The 15917-nt window shown below is 50.0% G+C and overlaps 1 protein-coding gene across 1 annotated transcript in view; it reads right to left on the bottom strand.

Moving 5' to 3' along the window:
• Positions 1-391: 391 nt before the first annotated feature.
• Dennd2a (DENN domain containing 2A) overlaps positions 392-15917 on the bottom strand; it is a 56447-nt gene continuing 40921 nt past the window's right edge. Inside the window, 7 exon segments of the mRNA XM_032906700.1 lie at positions 392-1560; positions 2105-2191; positions 3294-3533; positions 3823-3940; positions 6127-6168; positions 7837-7856; positions 7859-8013. Coding sequence (XP_032762591.1) covers positions 1529-1560; positions 2105-2191; positions 3294-3533; positions 3823-3940; positions 6127-6168; positions 7837-7856; positions 7859-8013 — 694 coding nt within the window. The 3' untranslated portion in view covers positions 392-1528.

Raw genomic sequence — 15917 nt, 5'->3', positions numbered from 1 at the left:
GTGAGTTCCAAACAGCCAGGGCTCCACAGTAAAACCATGTCTCGAAAACAAAAACAAAAACAATTTTAAAAAAGGAAGTGGGGGTTGGGGATTTAGCTCAGCGGCAGAGCGCTTGCCTAGCGAGCGCAAGGCCCTGGGTTCGGTCACCAGCTCCGGAAAAAAAAAAAAAAAAAAGGAAGTGTATATTTGGGGCTGGAGAGATAGCTCAGTGGTTAAGAGCACTGGCTGCTCTTCCAGAGAACCAGGGTTCAGTTCCCACAGGGCAGCTCACAACTCCCTGGAACTCTAGTTCCCGGGGCTCCAACCCCCCACACAGACATACTTGTGGGCAAAACACCAGTGCACATAAAATAAAGTTGAGAAATAAAAAATAAAAAGAGAGAAAAACCTCTTCATACAAGTAGCCCAGCACATTTCTCCCAATTTTATTTTAAATTTTGCTTAAGTCAAATACAAAAACATTAATAAAATAGAATATTATATACTCGCTAGGAATGTTGATAAACATATATTTATTTATTCACCTGGAGTTCTTCAATAAAACAGTATAATATAAAATAAGTTAGAAAAGAATAACATATATTCCAAAATACTAACCATGGTCACGTGGGGGCAATATAAAAACACACGGAATATTGCTGTCAGTAAGGTTACCTAAACCGGGAGCTTGTGTGGTGGGTTCCTCGGCCCCCATGCTCACATTCTTTCTCAGGCTTCCCTCGACACCCTAGCCACACAGCCCTATTAATCCTGCCCAGGTCAGAGGCAGTCCAGATGTGGTTCATTACTGGTGGCAGTCACCGGGGCCCAGCAGTTTCAGGGTGACAGCCCTGAGGCCAGCCTGAGAACCTTTCTTTTGCTGCACACAGGACTCTTGCAGATTCCCACTGGCCCCACAGGTCAGCTGATCTGGGTCCTCCCTCTCATTAAGAGAAGTAACTACAGAAGCCTTTCCCAGCTATGTTGGCCAAGAAGACTAGGTTCACAGCAGTGGCCTAAGTGTCATGGTTGGGACACAGGAAATAGAAACTTCAGGACCCTTAGAACATTTTATTACCAGTTAACAAGATTTCCTGTTTTTATGTGTCCCTCTAAAGATCACAGACTTTTTGGGCATGAATGGTTTTATATGGCTTCTAAGGGGGGAAAAATGAAGTCAAGAACAGTAAAGTCCACAGTCTCTGCCACCAGGTGGCGTCATAGACTAGTCGGGAAGAACCAGTGGCATAGCCTCTGTGGCTGCCACCCTTCCCATGTCCTGGCTCCACAGTTGTCAACAAGCTGGCCCAGAAGAGATGAGGTGGGGCAGGAGAGCTGAATGAAGAGCCAAACACTTCCCTTCTCCTTCTCTTTTACTATCTAAGACTTAAAAGATTCCTGGAACCAACCAACCACAGTAACAGCAGTCTGCCTGCTGGCGGGTCTCTCCCAGAGCTGTTCTGAGCGTCTGCCGCCTGCCCAGCTCAGGGCCCATCCTGGGAGGACTGGGGCGCTAGGGAGGAGGGCTTCCCTTGAGCCAAGATGAGGGCTATTTCTTGTGGAGAAACTTCATTTTATTGCCTAAAAAAGAAAGTGAGAACATTTTATCAGGGGAGAGGGAGGGAGGGACAGCGGGAGGGGTATGGGAAAGTATGTATCTCAGCAGACTGCGGACTCAGTTCCCTCCTCCCACCTTTATGTGGGTTCTGGGGACCGGACTTTGGCTTGTGTGGCAAGCGCTGAGCCATCTTGCTGGCTGGGTCACTGAACTTCCTGCCCTTCCCATGGTCACCTCTGAAATGCTGGACTGCAGCATGCACCATAAGGACCTTTTTGCTGATTAAACTGCAGTCCTGATTCTTTTCTGCTCAGGGCCATTCGGAGGTTGGGAGGAGTCCTACCTGTGTTAAGGCACTCCCTGCCTGGCCCTGGGTCTGCTGTCCCTGCTGTCCAGGGGCGCAGGAGATGGTGGTAAGGTCAGTGTAGTAACCCTGGGGCCCAGGGACAGGCTGAGAGGTAGACGGTCCACCCTGTACGGCAGTTCCCAGGTCTGGTAGACTGAAGTAATGAAGACTCCAGGAAAGACAGTTTAGAACTTAGGTGGCGACAAAGCCCCAGGCCTTACCCAGTCCCTTGAGGAATTTATTGACCCCGCTGTGCTCTCCGCTGGGCAAGGTTTCTAGGTACTCCTGGGCACGGACTTCAAACAGACCTGGTGATGAGAGATACCAGGGTATTTTAGAGCCTTGCCTTTGCACCTCTGCACAGACCTTCTTCCTCGACAGCTCAGGAAAGGGGAGCCTTGCTTCTGAGCCGCAGCTGGTCTATGAACATGCTTTCATGAGGTTTATAGGGTTTTTACTATCCTTATAATTGCCCCACCTTGTATAATGGCTGTCTGTGGGAAGCTGCAAAGTCCGCTCACACACGGGACCCCCTTCTCATTCCTGCTTCCTTTCTCACCAACAGCGACCTGGAAACCTGGCTACGTGCCTTTGGGAGCTCTTCTAAAGAGAGGGAAGCCCTGAATGAGGCCGGCCCTCTCACATCCTCTGGTCCTGAGGAAATCCTCTTCAGAGCCACCTATCTTTCCTGTGCAAATGGCTGGCTGTGGGAGTTCAGGGCTTCTAGCTGAGTTCACAGCACCGGAGAAATCCCAGGCCAGGGGCCAGCTGTCCCTCTGGAACTTCTGGCCTCAGCACAGCCATACTGCGAAGATAAGTACCTTTCCAGCTTTAGCTCCTACCAGAACAGCCTTTACCAGTATCCCTAGAGTTCAGATTCCCAGAATGCCCAGGACAATGAACATAGGTGTCTGTCATTAGGTAATCCTTGTTTCCTATCTCCCTAGAAGCAGCATGGAGTCAATGCATGTGGGGCAGGAAGAAGTAAGAAGAGAATTCAGAGAGGAGGGAGAAGGGCCAGCAGGAGAATTCAGAAAAGGAGAAAGGCCAGTGTGGTGGGAAACTGAAGCAGGCTGCCCAGATGATGCAGTACTGGCCTGAGCCTGCAGGCCCCAGACCATGCTCTCTGGAATTTTCATCCCATACACAGTCCCTGGGCAGGGGGCAGGAAGAAGGGAAGATGGGAAGAATGGAGAGGCTCGAGGAAGAAGAGAGAGGGGCTACAGAGAAGCAGGAGGGATAGGGGAGACCTGGGAGAGGTAGTCCACGTTCACTCCCTGATCGCAGCTCTTGTGGAGGCCAGAATACTCTTCTTGCTTGAGTCTTTGTGACTTTCCCCTGCTCCTCAGCTCTTACAGCCTTAGGCACCTCTACCCCACTGCTCCAGGGAGGCCTGCGTGTGGTTCTAACCTTTGGCATCTTGCCTGCGCAGTTCCCGCTCCTGGATGAAGCCACGGAAAGCCTGGGTCTCCATGAAGACCTCCAGGAAGCGTCGTAAGCTCTTAGAGGAGACAGCTTTTCTGAAGGCCTCTCGCTGCAGGCTCCGCTCCTCGCCCGACGTCAGGAACAGGGAGTAGTGGCCCACAATCTCCACAAAAAAGCGGACAAAGGCTTCGGAGACCACCTCACTCAAGGAACTGGACTCGGGCCCTAGCAAGGGGCACAGAGGCCGTGACGGTGAGGGGAGTTGGTGGACCAGAGGCTAGGTCGGTTACTGATCGTAAGCTACCTCCCTCCACAGCCGCCTGGGACCTCCCAAGAGAAAGTGCACTTAGAGTTGTCCTTTTCTCTCTTTTAGAGCCTAAATGGAGGGAGTGGGAAACTCCTGCGATTATGGCTGGAATGAAGTCCAGGACACGGCTGCACCCCACCCACCCTCTCCTCCTAACCCTGCTCTCACTCAGCCATCGGCCAGTTGTCCCAAGGCCCTGGCATTTACCATGCACACAGTCCAGCGGGCCCCCATCCTGGTCACAGGCCAGATCGTTCCTCTGCTCCAGAATGTGTTCCAGGGCTACCTGAAGCTTCCGGGGCAGAATGGAATCCTCATCCTCCATCTGTAGGGCAGGAGGACAAGGTGTGCCCGGGGCATCCCCAGGCAGGAGCTGAGCTCATGGTTTAAACTTTGTTTTTTTGAGACAAAGTCTCACCTTGTCTGGATAGTCTGCGACTCACTATGTAGACCAAGCTGGTCTCAAAGTCATAGAGATCCCCCTGCCTCTGCCTCCTGAGTGGTAGGCTCAAAGGTATGCACCGCCATGCCTGCTTGTTTATTTGTTTTGTTTGCTTTTGAGACAGGGTTTTTCTGTGTAGCCCTGGCTGTCTTGGAACTTACTATGTAGACCAGGCTGACTTTGAACTCAGAGAAATCTGGATGCCTCTGCCTATTGAGTGTGCTACCACCATCCAGCAGATTTTTTTTTTTAAGTACTCAACTATTTAGAGTGTGTACTTCTCTTGTTCCACCATGTTGGTCCTGAACTCAGGTCATCAGGGTCTGTGGCAAGAGCCTCTATCCACTGAGCCATCTCACCCGCTCTCAGCTCCTAACGCAGTAGGAGATGTGAAGAACCACAGATTTCAGGTTCAGATCTCCACTCTCGCCTTTACACGCTGTGAGCGCCTCCTTGTGTTCATTTGTAAGACAGGCTGCCTCGTCTTAGAGACTGAAGTCCACGCAGTTCTCTTGTGTGGAGACAGAGACCTGGCCGGGGCAGTTATGGCCGGGGACAGTAACTGTATGGTCCAAAGCTGCCTCGGAGCAGTGGTGGACCTGGTGGTGCAGGCAGCACAACCACTCAGCCAAAAATAAAGGTCTATTAGTTCTCTTATATGCGAAACACTGTGGATCAGTACAGAAGACAGATGGAAATATGTGGTGTTGAAGGTCTGTAAGGCCAGCAATGCAGGTGGAGCTTATTCCCAGGTCAGGCCAGCCTGACCTATAAAGTGAGACCCTGGCTCAGAGGGCAAAGTATAAACGACAAAACCACCACCTCCTCCTCCACCATCACCACCACCGCAAACACCACCACCTCTGTCATGAATTATCTATAAATGATTCTAAACCATTCCATCTGTTTCCAGTCTCCCTCCCAAGACACACTAACGTTTTGGTAGGTCTTCTTATCAATCTGTTTTTTTGGAGGACAGGGTGTCCCTGTGTAGCCCTGACTAACCTGGAACATCTATACCAGCACTAACCTTGAACTCACAGAGAACAACCCACTTTCTGAGTGCTGGGATTAAAGGTGTGTGCCATCACACCCAGCTCATCAATCTTTTAAAGGAAGAATTTTCTTTCTACTTGTTTCTTTTATCTTTATCTTACTTCTCTTGGGGGGAAAAATAGAATCAGGCTGGGGAATGATACTATAGTGGTCTAGCACATGGAATCATGAGATCTATGTCCAGCACCCGAACAGAGACAAAGCCAAACGAAATACCAAACTAAAACGAAAAAGAGCAAAATAATAAGACGCATAGTTTTCTATCTCTATTCCTTTATAATTTTTTTCCTGAAAGTATCTATTACCTAGGCTGGCCCAGTTCTCACTATCCCACTGTGTGGCCCAGCTGGCTTGAAATTTAAAGCAATCCTCCTGCCTCGGCCTCTTCCTCCTCTTGCCTCCACCTCTTCCTCCCAAGTGGAAGGATTATTGGAAGGTATCACCATGCCTGGATGTACCCTGATTCTTTTTTTCAATTAAAATTTACTTATTTTAACTTTATGTATATGAATGCTTTGTTGGGAACTGACCCTGGTCCTCCGCAAGAGCGGGAAGTGCTCTTAGCCGCTGAGCCAGCTCCCCTGCCCCTCCCCCCCATTAGAAACATTAGTGTAAGCGTCTGTCCATGTGGGCCTGGGCATGTGAGTGCAGAGTGCAGTGACTGGGAGCGGCAGCTGTGCAATCCCTTTGAAGCTGGAGTTAGGGGTGGTTGTGAGCTATGGCTTCCAGGGGAAGAACTTGAACTCTTCAAACACTCATACAAGCAGTGTGAACTCTTTATTGCTAAGCTATCCCTCAAGCCTGTGCCCTGATAATTAACTGGCTGAAGCTTGTAAGGTGAAAACCAATCTTTGCTAACACCTTCCTCTTCCATTCCCCATCCTTGGCTGGCCTTGGCCTGGGCTGGACCGTTGTCCGGCTGAGCTAGTGGGTTCAGGCTTGCTACAGAGCCTTCCTGGAGCTGGAGTTCAGCTCTCTGGAAGGAGCAGCAGGCAGGGCCGGATTCAACTCACCTGTCTGAGGAATCGATCATTGATGAGATCGACTACAAGAACCTACAGGACAGAAGAAAGGGGTGAGTGTTGTCAGTAGGGTTTCTGGGATAAAGACAAATGTGTGTTTTTATTTTCTCCTCAGCCCTGGAGATGGGAAGAATGTGTGTGTCTATGTTCTGTCAGGGAATGGGGAAGTGGACCAAGCTCGTACTGGAGGCTACGACACACACATCAGCAGCTGGATCCCCAGACCTGTTCTGACTACCCAGGGCTTCTCTGCTGTTTGTTTATGGGTTACAGAGGTGGGACAGAAGATGCTAATCTGCCCCTCCCCACGCTGGGGTTTCACCCTTTTATCCCTGAGATATTCACTGAACCTGCCAGTTCTTCAGAGGGAAGAGGGGTGGGGTCTGGGGGGACACTGTCAGGCTGCAGGCTGTGTGCTTTGTTAGTTACAGTTTTGGGGAGGGAGCACTCTCCTCGGAGCGGTTGAGATACAGGACCAGTGAAAGGGTGGATGACCTACACTGTGTACAAAGCTTAAGGACACGCTTACACGTCGCCTCTGAGGGCGGACCCTCATGCAGACCCTAGCTTAGGTGGCCAACTATGATGGAGGAAGATCAGGGGTTGGATGGCCTGCCTGACTACTTGCAAACAGGCTTGGCTGTACTGAGAGCCACATAAACAAGCTCCGTGCCTTCACACAAATGACCAGTGTCCCCAGTCCTGGGACAATGGAGGGCATCTTCACCAAGTTCAAGGCTGAACAGCAGAATTTGGTTTCCTACTCTTGACTCCGGGGCAGGTCAGACACTATTTAAAGGGGACTGAATGATTGCGGAAGGTACCACACGCAACTTCCCGAGCTTGCACACTAAACTGTAAATCCTGGGTGTTATCACAATAATGTGGTTTATTTTGCAGTGTTTTGTTATGTAGCCCAGGCTGACCTCAAACGTGGGATCCCCCTACCTTGCTTGGTGAGTGCTGGGGTATGGAGTGTGATACCCACACATCCAGCTTTGTGGCTCTATTTTTCCTTCCCTTTAATTCCAGCTTATTTATTAGTGTTTCTTGGACTGGGGGCTGGACCTAGAGGTTTGTGCATAGTGAACAGGCACTCTATCACAGAGTTAATTCCTTAGCCCTGGTCTCCCCTCTCCCTTCCTCGCTTTAGTGAGTGTGTGTGTGTGTGTGTGTGTGTGTGTGTGTGTGTGTGTGCACACCCCAGCATGCACATGGAGGTCAGTGCTCTCCTTTCAGCATGTGCCTCTCAGAGAACTGAACTCAGGTTATCAGGCCTGTCACTGAACCATCTTGCCAGTCATGCCCTGTAGTGGTTGTTATTATTGTTATTGTTGTTGTTGTTATTATTATTATTATTATTATTATTATTATTGTTATTTAATGGCATAACCAAGTCCTTGCCTAAGGTGGGGTAAGGTGGGGTAGATGGCTATGTTTGGTTCTTTTTTTTTTTTTTTTTTTTTTTTTTCGGAGCTGGGGATCGAACCCAGGGCCTTGCGCTTCCTAGGCAACCGCTCTACCACTGAGCTAAATCCCCAACCCAGATGGCTATGTTTGATGTCAGGGCTTCTAAATGGCTGTTTATACAGGCCATGTCATTTAGAGAAGAGACTGATGAGAGACTCTTCCCACTCCTGCCCAGCATCCCCTCCTGTTGTGTGGCCTGGGGAATCGGGTAGGGCTCCTTGGCTCACTCACCTCTTCCAGTGGCAGCTCCTGAGCAGTGGCAGCGAGCTGGAGAGCAGCCCAATGAGGAAGGGCGTGGGCGAGCACACTATGTCAATCATGGCGGGCGGCAACACCGGGATGTAGGTGTGCTGCCAGCTGAAGGGGTAGATGAGTGCTACCATGGCGTGGCAGCATTTGGACAGAGTGCTGCAGGGGGGACAGACAGACAGAAAAGGCTGGCTCAGTGTGGGTGGGGCAGGGCTAGGGAAGAGGGGTCCCAAAGGGGCACTGGTTAGAATAAACAGTTCTCAAGTGATCACAAATCTACACACATCTACAAAAGTGTTCAGCTTCACCAGCCATTAGAGAAACGTAGGCCAAACCACACTGAGACTCCCTCTTCCCCCGGTCAGAATGGTAGTCACAGGGGGAGAAAAACGGTGAATGCGCTTACCACACAAGATGATGACCCAAGTTTGGTTTCCAGAAGCCACAGAGAAGGGAGACACAGACTCCTGAGAGTTTTCCTCTGACAGTCACATGTGCGCTACACATGCACTTTAATATACACAATAAACACCCCCCAAATAAAATCCCAAACCCAACACCAAATACCAGCTGAACACAGTGGCACACGGCTAATCTTACACTCAGGAGAGAGGGGGGACCTCTGTGGGTTTCAGGACAGCCTGGTCTACATAGACAGCCAGGAATGAATGACCCTGTTTCAAAACACACAACAAGCCTGGTGGTGGTGGTGCTCACGCCTTTAATCCCAGCACGTGGGAGGCAGAGGCAAGCGGATCTCTGTGCAGTGGAGGCCAGCCTGGTCTACAGAGCAAGTTCTGGAACAGCCAGAGCTACCCGGAGAAACCCTGTCTCAAACAAACCAAAACAAACCAAAACTAGACCATTACACACCAAAAACAAACCTCATCAAACAAACCAAACAATGAGCCCAAGTAACGAATGCTGTGAGTGTGGAGAAAGGGAACTGCTTTCCACGCTGGTGGAAAGGTTACCTACTGTAGGAGTCAATATGAGCTTTCTCTAAAAGCTAACAATAGCCCCACCCTTCTCCTAGCTTTCCACTCCCATGCTTTACCCAAGGGATGGCGAGCCGACCTCTCAGAGAGACCTGCACTTTGATGCCTACTGAGTGCTAGGCACAAGAATTAGGTTCGCTGTGGGACTCATCTCAGTGTTCAAGAACAGGAATGGACAGGAAGAACGTGGCAAATTTCATTTCTTTTTCCTTTTTCTTTTTTCCCCTGAGTCAGGGTTTCTCTGTGAAGCCCTGGCTGTCCTGGAACTCACTACGTAGATCAAGATGGCCTCAAACTCAGAGATCTGACTGTCTCTGCCTTCCAGGTGCTGAGATTAAGGACGTGTGCCAGCACCGGCTGACCTGTAAATGTGAATTTTATTTCTGTGTTTGTGTGTCCTGCCTGCATGTGTGCCTATGCATCATGTGCTTCAGGTTAGAAGAAGGAGTCAGATCCCTGGAACTAGATTTATGGACAGCCGTTAGCTACCATGGGGTTCTGGGACCTGAACCTGGGTCCTCTGTAAAAGTCTTAATCACTAAACCAACTCTCCAGCCATTTTAGTGTGTGTGTGTGTGTGTGTGTGTGTGTGTGTGTGTGTGTGTGTGTGTGTGTCTTGTATAGAACAAAGTTGTATCTCTTCCAGGGAAATAGATGCAACTGGAGATAACCAATCATGTTAAAGAATTAAGTCAATAACAGACAACAAATATGTTTTGCTTCTGGTTCCTAGGTTTTATATAGACACATACAATCCTGTGTGTATATGTGACATGAACGTGGAAGTAAAAGTGTCTGAGGGATAAAGGGCACTAAGGGTGGGAGATGGGGGAGGGACAAGAAAAGGGAGATAAGGGGGCTGTGGGGAAGGATATTCAAACAGTGTACACTGTGTGAGAGTAAGTTTCAGAACCATCAGTGTCTCCAACTAGAGTATCACGTCCCTTGGCCCCAGCATGGCTCAGAGCACACTCTCAGATGCTGTAAGAAACAGCTTCAGGGATGAGTCAAGCCCCAGGTAACTATTAAGGAAGGACTTTTACACATGAGGCCATAGGTTCCATCCCTAGCACTGCAGAACGACCCATGAATAAAGTCCTTTCATATTAAAGAAGTTCAAGAGGTCCTTGACCTCTCTGTATAACCAGCCAGGATGACCCTGAACTTCTGCCTCCTCAGTGCTGGGGTTATAGGTATGTGTGTGCACAGCCATATATATCTGTGTGTAAACCCCATGCCCCATTTATGAGATTCTGGGAGTCAGGGGGGTTCAGGGCTTGTGCATGCTATCAAGTGCTCTACCAGTCGAGTTGTCAAGGACTCTCGAGTTAATACTTTCCCTTTTGAACCTACCAGTACAAAGGAATGAACCAAGGGCCTTAATTTTTTAATTTCTTTTTAAAAAAATAAAGGGTCTCAGGGGTCCTAGGTTGGCTCAGATTTACTATGGTGCTGAGGTGGATTTTGAGAGCTCCTGATCGTTGTGGCTCTACCCCTCAGTGCTGGGATTCAGTGGACACTGGGATCTCTTAAGTACTGCCACACCCGATCTCTTAAGTACTGCTGACTCCAGGAAAGTTTTAGAATCACACGATTCGGATCTGGAAGCAATCCTAGTGATGTCCTCACATCCTTCTTTAGAAACAGGGTCTCGACGTGCAGCTGACCATAAACCCGAGAGTCCTCCTGCATCAGTTTCCAGGGTTCTGGGATGTCAGGCACGTGGCACCGTAACTGGCTTTGGGTTTATCTGGTTTTGGATTTCGTAGCTAACGACACTGAGCCTAAGGAGTTTAAGGTAAAGTCTAGGGCAGCTAGGGACCATGAGCCCCAGAAGGCAGTGTATGGGGGCCGGGGAGCGTCCGTGGGACTGGGAGGGATGCTGGAAGGAAGAGAGAGAAAGAGAGGGGAAGGAAGGAGGTTCAGGAGACCGAGGCCCAGGGGAGGGCAGCCTGTGTGCTTTCTCTGTCATTGCCATAGAAAAAGAAACCTACGTGACCTTTCCCCAAATCAGAAAAAGGCAGCTGTGCTTTTCCTGTAAGTCTCGTCCTCAGGAGAAGGCTGCTCTCTCTGCTGCTACAGCACTGTTGTGATGACGCCTTTAAAACCCTCTGCTGCCATCAGGACTTCAGCAAACCAGGTGGAGGGAAGTGGAGAACAAAGCTGGACCAAGGCTAGGAAAAACCGCCATCCATGGATGCGAGATGCTCAGGCAGGGTGAAGGAGGGTTAGAGAGAGATGGAATTCACACCGCATCAGGATGCTGAGCGCAAGACCCACTGTACTCAATCAACTTCCTTTTTCTCCTCACAGTGATGGGGACTGAATGATCCCAGGGGCCCCAAGCACATCCCAGCCCAGTACTCAGTTCCACAGGGGACAACCGAGGAGGACACAGCTGCTGCGTAACACGTAGGCAGGGCTGCTACTCACAGCCATTTTTTGAAAGGAATGTTCAGGATTTTCTCTGCTTAAAGGTCACAGCCTTTAAGGACCAAACACCCCTGGTACCTGCTATCATTAACACCTCATTAGCCAGACAGGAGGGAGGGTGGAAAGGGAACAGACAGGACAACAGGCAGGCAGCTGCCGGAGACCTCATTCCTCCTGCCCCAGCCCATTCGCTACCTTAAACAATTCTGTTCTGGGCACCAAGGAAAGGAAAGGTTGGACTCTGTAATTACACCGGTGGTAGCTGCTCGTTCCCTAACAGAAGTGGCAGAGAAGGGCTGGAGAGATGGCTCAGCGGTTAAGAGCACCCGACTACTCTTCCAGAGGTCCTGAGTTCAATTCCCAGCAACCACATGGTGGCTCACAACCATCTGTGAAGAGATCTGATGCCCTCTTCTGGTGTATCTGAAGACAGCTACAGTGTACTTATATATAATAAATGAATAAATATTTAAAAAAAAAAAAAAAAAGTGGCAGAGAAGAAACGAAGGACTCTGAGAACAGCTTGTGTTTTTTCCAATTACTGCAGTAAGCACTGATGGAATTTTGCATGCATGGGTGGGGCAGGGGCTGGGTGCTGCAAGGAAAGGGGGGAAACAGAGCCTAGGAGGGGACTCGGGGTAAGCTGGGGCAGAGCCCTAGCGCCTCGCTGAGCTTGGCTGTTGCAGAAGCGGCATCTGTGAAGGATGGCCGGGAGAGCTGTCTCACAGCCGGCTCCCATTACTGCGGGGGTGGAGGGGCTGCCAAGCTCCCACAGCTGTGACCAATTGTGCAGAAGTAGGGAGGGAAGAGAATGCCCCAGTGGGAAGGTGAAGGGCCAGAGGGCTCAGTGATGGACGCAGGTGAGAGGAGGCGTCAGGTCTTAAGATGTGTAGTACTGGGAGGTGGTTCCTAAGGGCATTGTACTAGAACATCAGCATGTGTTTGTGAGAGGTAACATCTGGAAATGTTTCAGTTCTGGGTGTTTGGGTTCCTGAGTTAGACACCCAGGAACAGCTCAGATGGTGATTCACTCAGTACCCAGAAGAGCGCACAATGTATCTCTCCCCATTCGTGCCATTCCCAAGGACAGGAATGAAGGGCAAAACTCAGGTTGTCCTGCACAGGAGGTACACTCCCAGGAAGTGTATCACGAAGCAAGACGACCATGTTTCCTGATGGCACCTTTAACTCTCAAGTAACATGTCACTGAGTTTAAAAGGCACACAGGCTGGCCCTCGAGAAAGGTCTGGTTCTGCCGTCTTTCACTACCTCGGTTCTCCCACTCTTCCCCTGCGATAGATGCGAGCTGGCCTAGACGAGTCCTAGTGTCCCTCCAGCTTAGCACCCACCCACCCCCTCTGAATCTGTATGATGGCACATCCAGGGGCTAGAAATGGGAGCTTTCTCCTGAGGCCACAAAACTAGTCAAGTATATCATGGTAAGGCTTGTTAGCATGCCCGGATGGAGGAACAATGGTGACATCGCCCTGGGAGGAGTTAAGATAACTCTGGTGGCTGAGAGTCTGAGCTACCGAAGGCAGGCCTGAAGTGGAAGGCCTGACAGAGGCTGCATGAACTGGGTGGGCACTGACTTCCCAGTGAAGGACACTTAGTGATGGGTTAGAGGACAAGAGCATTTATGTATGGCCTTGTTAGCTCTAAACTGTGCTCCCAAAGCTAGCTTCCTCTTACAAACCAAGGGAGTCCATATTTAATCAGAATGTATCCTCCCCCTTTTGAGACAGGATCTCATATATCCCAGGGACCTTGAATTATGCCATGAGAATTGACCTTCTCATTCTCCTGCATTTACCTCCTGAGTACTGGGCTACAGGTGTGGACCTGTGCTGGTTTTATTAGGTGCTGGGATTGGAACTCAGGGTTAGTGCACACTAGCCCAGCATTCTACCATCCAAGCTACATCCCAGCTAGTGAGAGTAACTAACTGTCTTCAGTGCGGGGAGCGGAAGCTAGACTCTCCATAGGCTAAAGTACAACAATCTATTTTCCTGGCCCATGACTTTACCATGTGCTATCATGCTATTAAAATACTTTCTTTCCACAGAGCTTTCCTAGACTAGACTCTTGTCAGCCGCTCTGAGAACCTGCTGGACACTCAGAGTATAGTACACTAGGTGCCAGAGCATCAAGGTGCGTGCAGGCAGGCCTTGGACAAACTGTGTAGCTGTGTATAGAAGACATACAGGACCTCACTGAAGCTATGTAAAAATGAACGGAGAGGAACAAGCAAAAGAATGAATATATACAGCTACACACAGAGCTCTGTGTAGCGATCTGTGTGTGAAACCCAAGGTTCAAACACCATTAGTCAGGACTTGGTCACCTCATCCCACACACATTAGCTAGGAGAGGAGTCTTCAGCTTATGATTTTTTTTTATACCGGAAAAAGAATATTAAATATTAAACACTGCCATCTTAAACTTTTATACAAACTTGCTTATGTGCAGCTATGGTCTACAGTTGTTGAAGCTTTCTAGAACTGACACTAGTAAATAAACAAAATATTTATCATAAACAAAATGAAGACGGGTATAGGGAAATATTTATCTGGGTTGTTATGGAGACGGCGCAAGCCATCATAACAGCATTCTTTGCTTTCTATCTGTCAAGTTTGAGCTTGACAGAGCCTTTAGAAACACTCAAAGTCCACCCTAAAGATGAAACAGAGTAAAAATGTTATTTTAAATATGATAGGTTTTTGGCTCAGTTTAAAACCCTTCTGTAACTCAAGAGTGTTTGTCACTGACTCCCAGCAAAGATAACTAAATGCAGTGGAGGTTGGGGGGTCAGCATCGGGGTGGGAGGAGAGTGCTGAGGGCAACCCAGGCCCACCACAGATGTCACAGGGTCACTCCCTGGGTTTGTCATCTCTGGTGTTCTCATGCTCCGCTCAGGGGCCTCACTGAGACTGGGGCATGGAAGGAAGAGGGGTAGGGTTCACACTTCTACTCTCGGCTGAACAGGATGGGGATCAGTGTGCGCTCAGCAGAGGAATGTCTCAGATGAAGCCGAGCTGGGACTTATGCTAACGATTTCCTTCTCAGAATCTTCCAGCTCAAGAACAGCCAGCCTGCTCCCCGGCCCCATGTTTGTTAAGGTTTGGACAGGGAAGCTTTGGCTTCCCATGGTTCCCACCCCATACACCTAACAGAAGTGAACAGATTCTCCCACCAGGCCTAGAATCAGAATCTTATGGAACATGGTGCCAGGAGACTTGGAGGCTCTTGGCCCACAGAGTCTGCTCCTTTCAGATCTAAGAGAAACCTGGAGGGACTCCCAGTCATACCTACCCACCAGGGCCCCAGTGGGAAGGCCACCGAGAGAAGGAAGGTTCCGGAGAAAAATACTTAGCTTTCATAGCCACAAACGAAGGGGAAAGAATCTTACATAGGACAGGGTCTTGCTCTGTTGACAAGACTAGCCTGAAACTCAAGGCCAGTCGACCTCAGCCTCCTCATCCTGGATTACAGGCACCATCAGGCTCACAAGGGGTCTGCACGGCCTACCTGAGGAAGACGTCCTGCATGTCTGTGGATGTGCAGGGCCCCAGCGTCTGTTCTGTCACCCCTCCCACCACTGCCCTGCAGCTCCTGACTCCCCGCACTTGTCCCCAGTGTCAGGCAGCTCTCCTCTGCCTAAGGAGGGCCTAACTCTCAGCACATTCCGGCTGCCTTCTCCCCCACCACAAAAGAAACACGCGGGGCAACGCGGATCACTCTGCGAACTGCCCGCAGAAGCTGCGGGGGCAATTTCAGTGCCTCTTCCTGCCAGAGGCTGTTCACAGAGGGTACAGCTCCAAGAGCAGACGGTCGGTCCGACTGCATGGAAAGTGAGGTGAGGAGAAAGAGACCAGAGGCCTCATGGACTGGAAGCTGAGCCCAGGGCAGAGCCCACAGGTGCACAGGGTTTGCCAGCGTCCAATCTGCCCACTCAGAAATCTGTCCAGGATGGAGGTAGGTGGGTCGTACCTCTTTCTTGACTTGGGTGGAATGTTTCCTCTGGATTCCTCACATTCTGAGTCCATGTTGCCTTTGGACGTTTCCTCCCTATCTGCTCGTATCTTTTCTGTCAGTGTATGCTGACCAGAAAATTCCTCCTCGATGCTTGGCTGGCCTGCTCAGCTTCGGCTGGCTGCTCTCATGGTCTTGGGCATTTTCTCCAGCTTGGTCTCCCCTAGTCTGACGACTTCATTCCCAAGGCAGTACCCTAGGCGCTGTGTCCTGAACTCCACTCCTGGCAGGTGCTGGGTTTACTTAGCTGGTCTCCACTTCTTCCCAAGACCTTTCTGAAATCCGTCTTTTCCCTCTTCCCCAAATCTAAGCTTTGAGAATCCAAGGGAATGGGGGCTGTTGGGGAAAGGGGAGTGGGCCTTCCAGAGCATGGAGACAGTTACCATAGCGCAGAAGAAATCCTGGTCACTAAAGGGTTATTATTACTCATGCCTAGCTTCCAGCGCCCAGCACTGAGAACGCTCTGTGTGAATCCCCCAGTGCCCAGGAGCTTGGAGAACTGCCCAGCTCCTAGCACCAGCTGCAGGCTGAAGACAGGGCCTGCTTCCTGAGCTAACAGAAACGCACAGGGGACACAGTGATGGTGACATTTAAAGTGAA

The sequence above is a fragment of the Rattus rattus genome, chromosome 6 (genome assembly GCF_011064425.1).
Source record: "Rattus rattus isolate New Zealand chromosome 6, Rrattus_CSIRO_v1, whole genome shotgun sequence".
Lineage (NCBI taxonomy): Eukaryota > Metazoa > Chordata > Mammalia > Rodentia > Muridae > Rattus > Rattus rattus.
The sequence above is the reverse complement of the archived record's forward strand: the minus strand, read 5'-3'. Positions and strand labels throughout refer to the sequence as shown.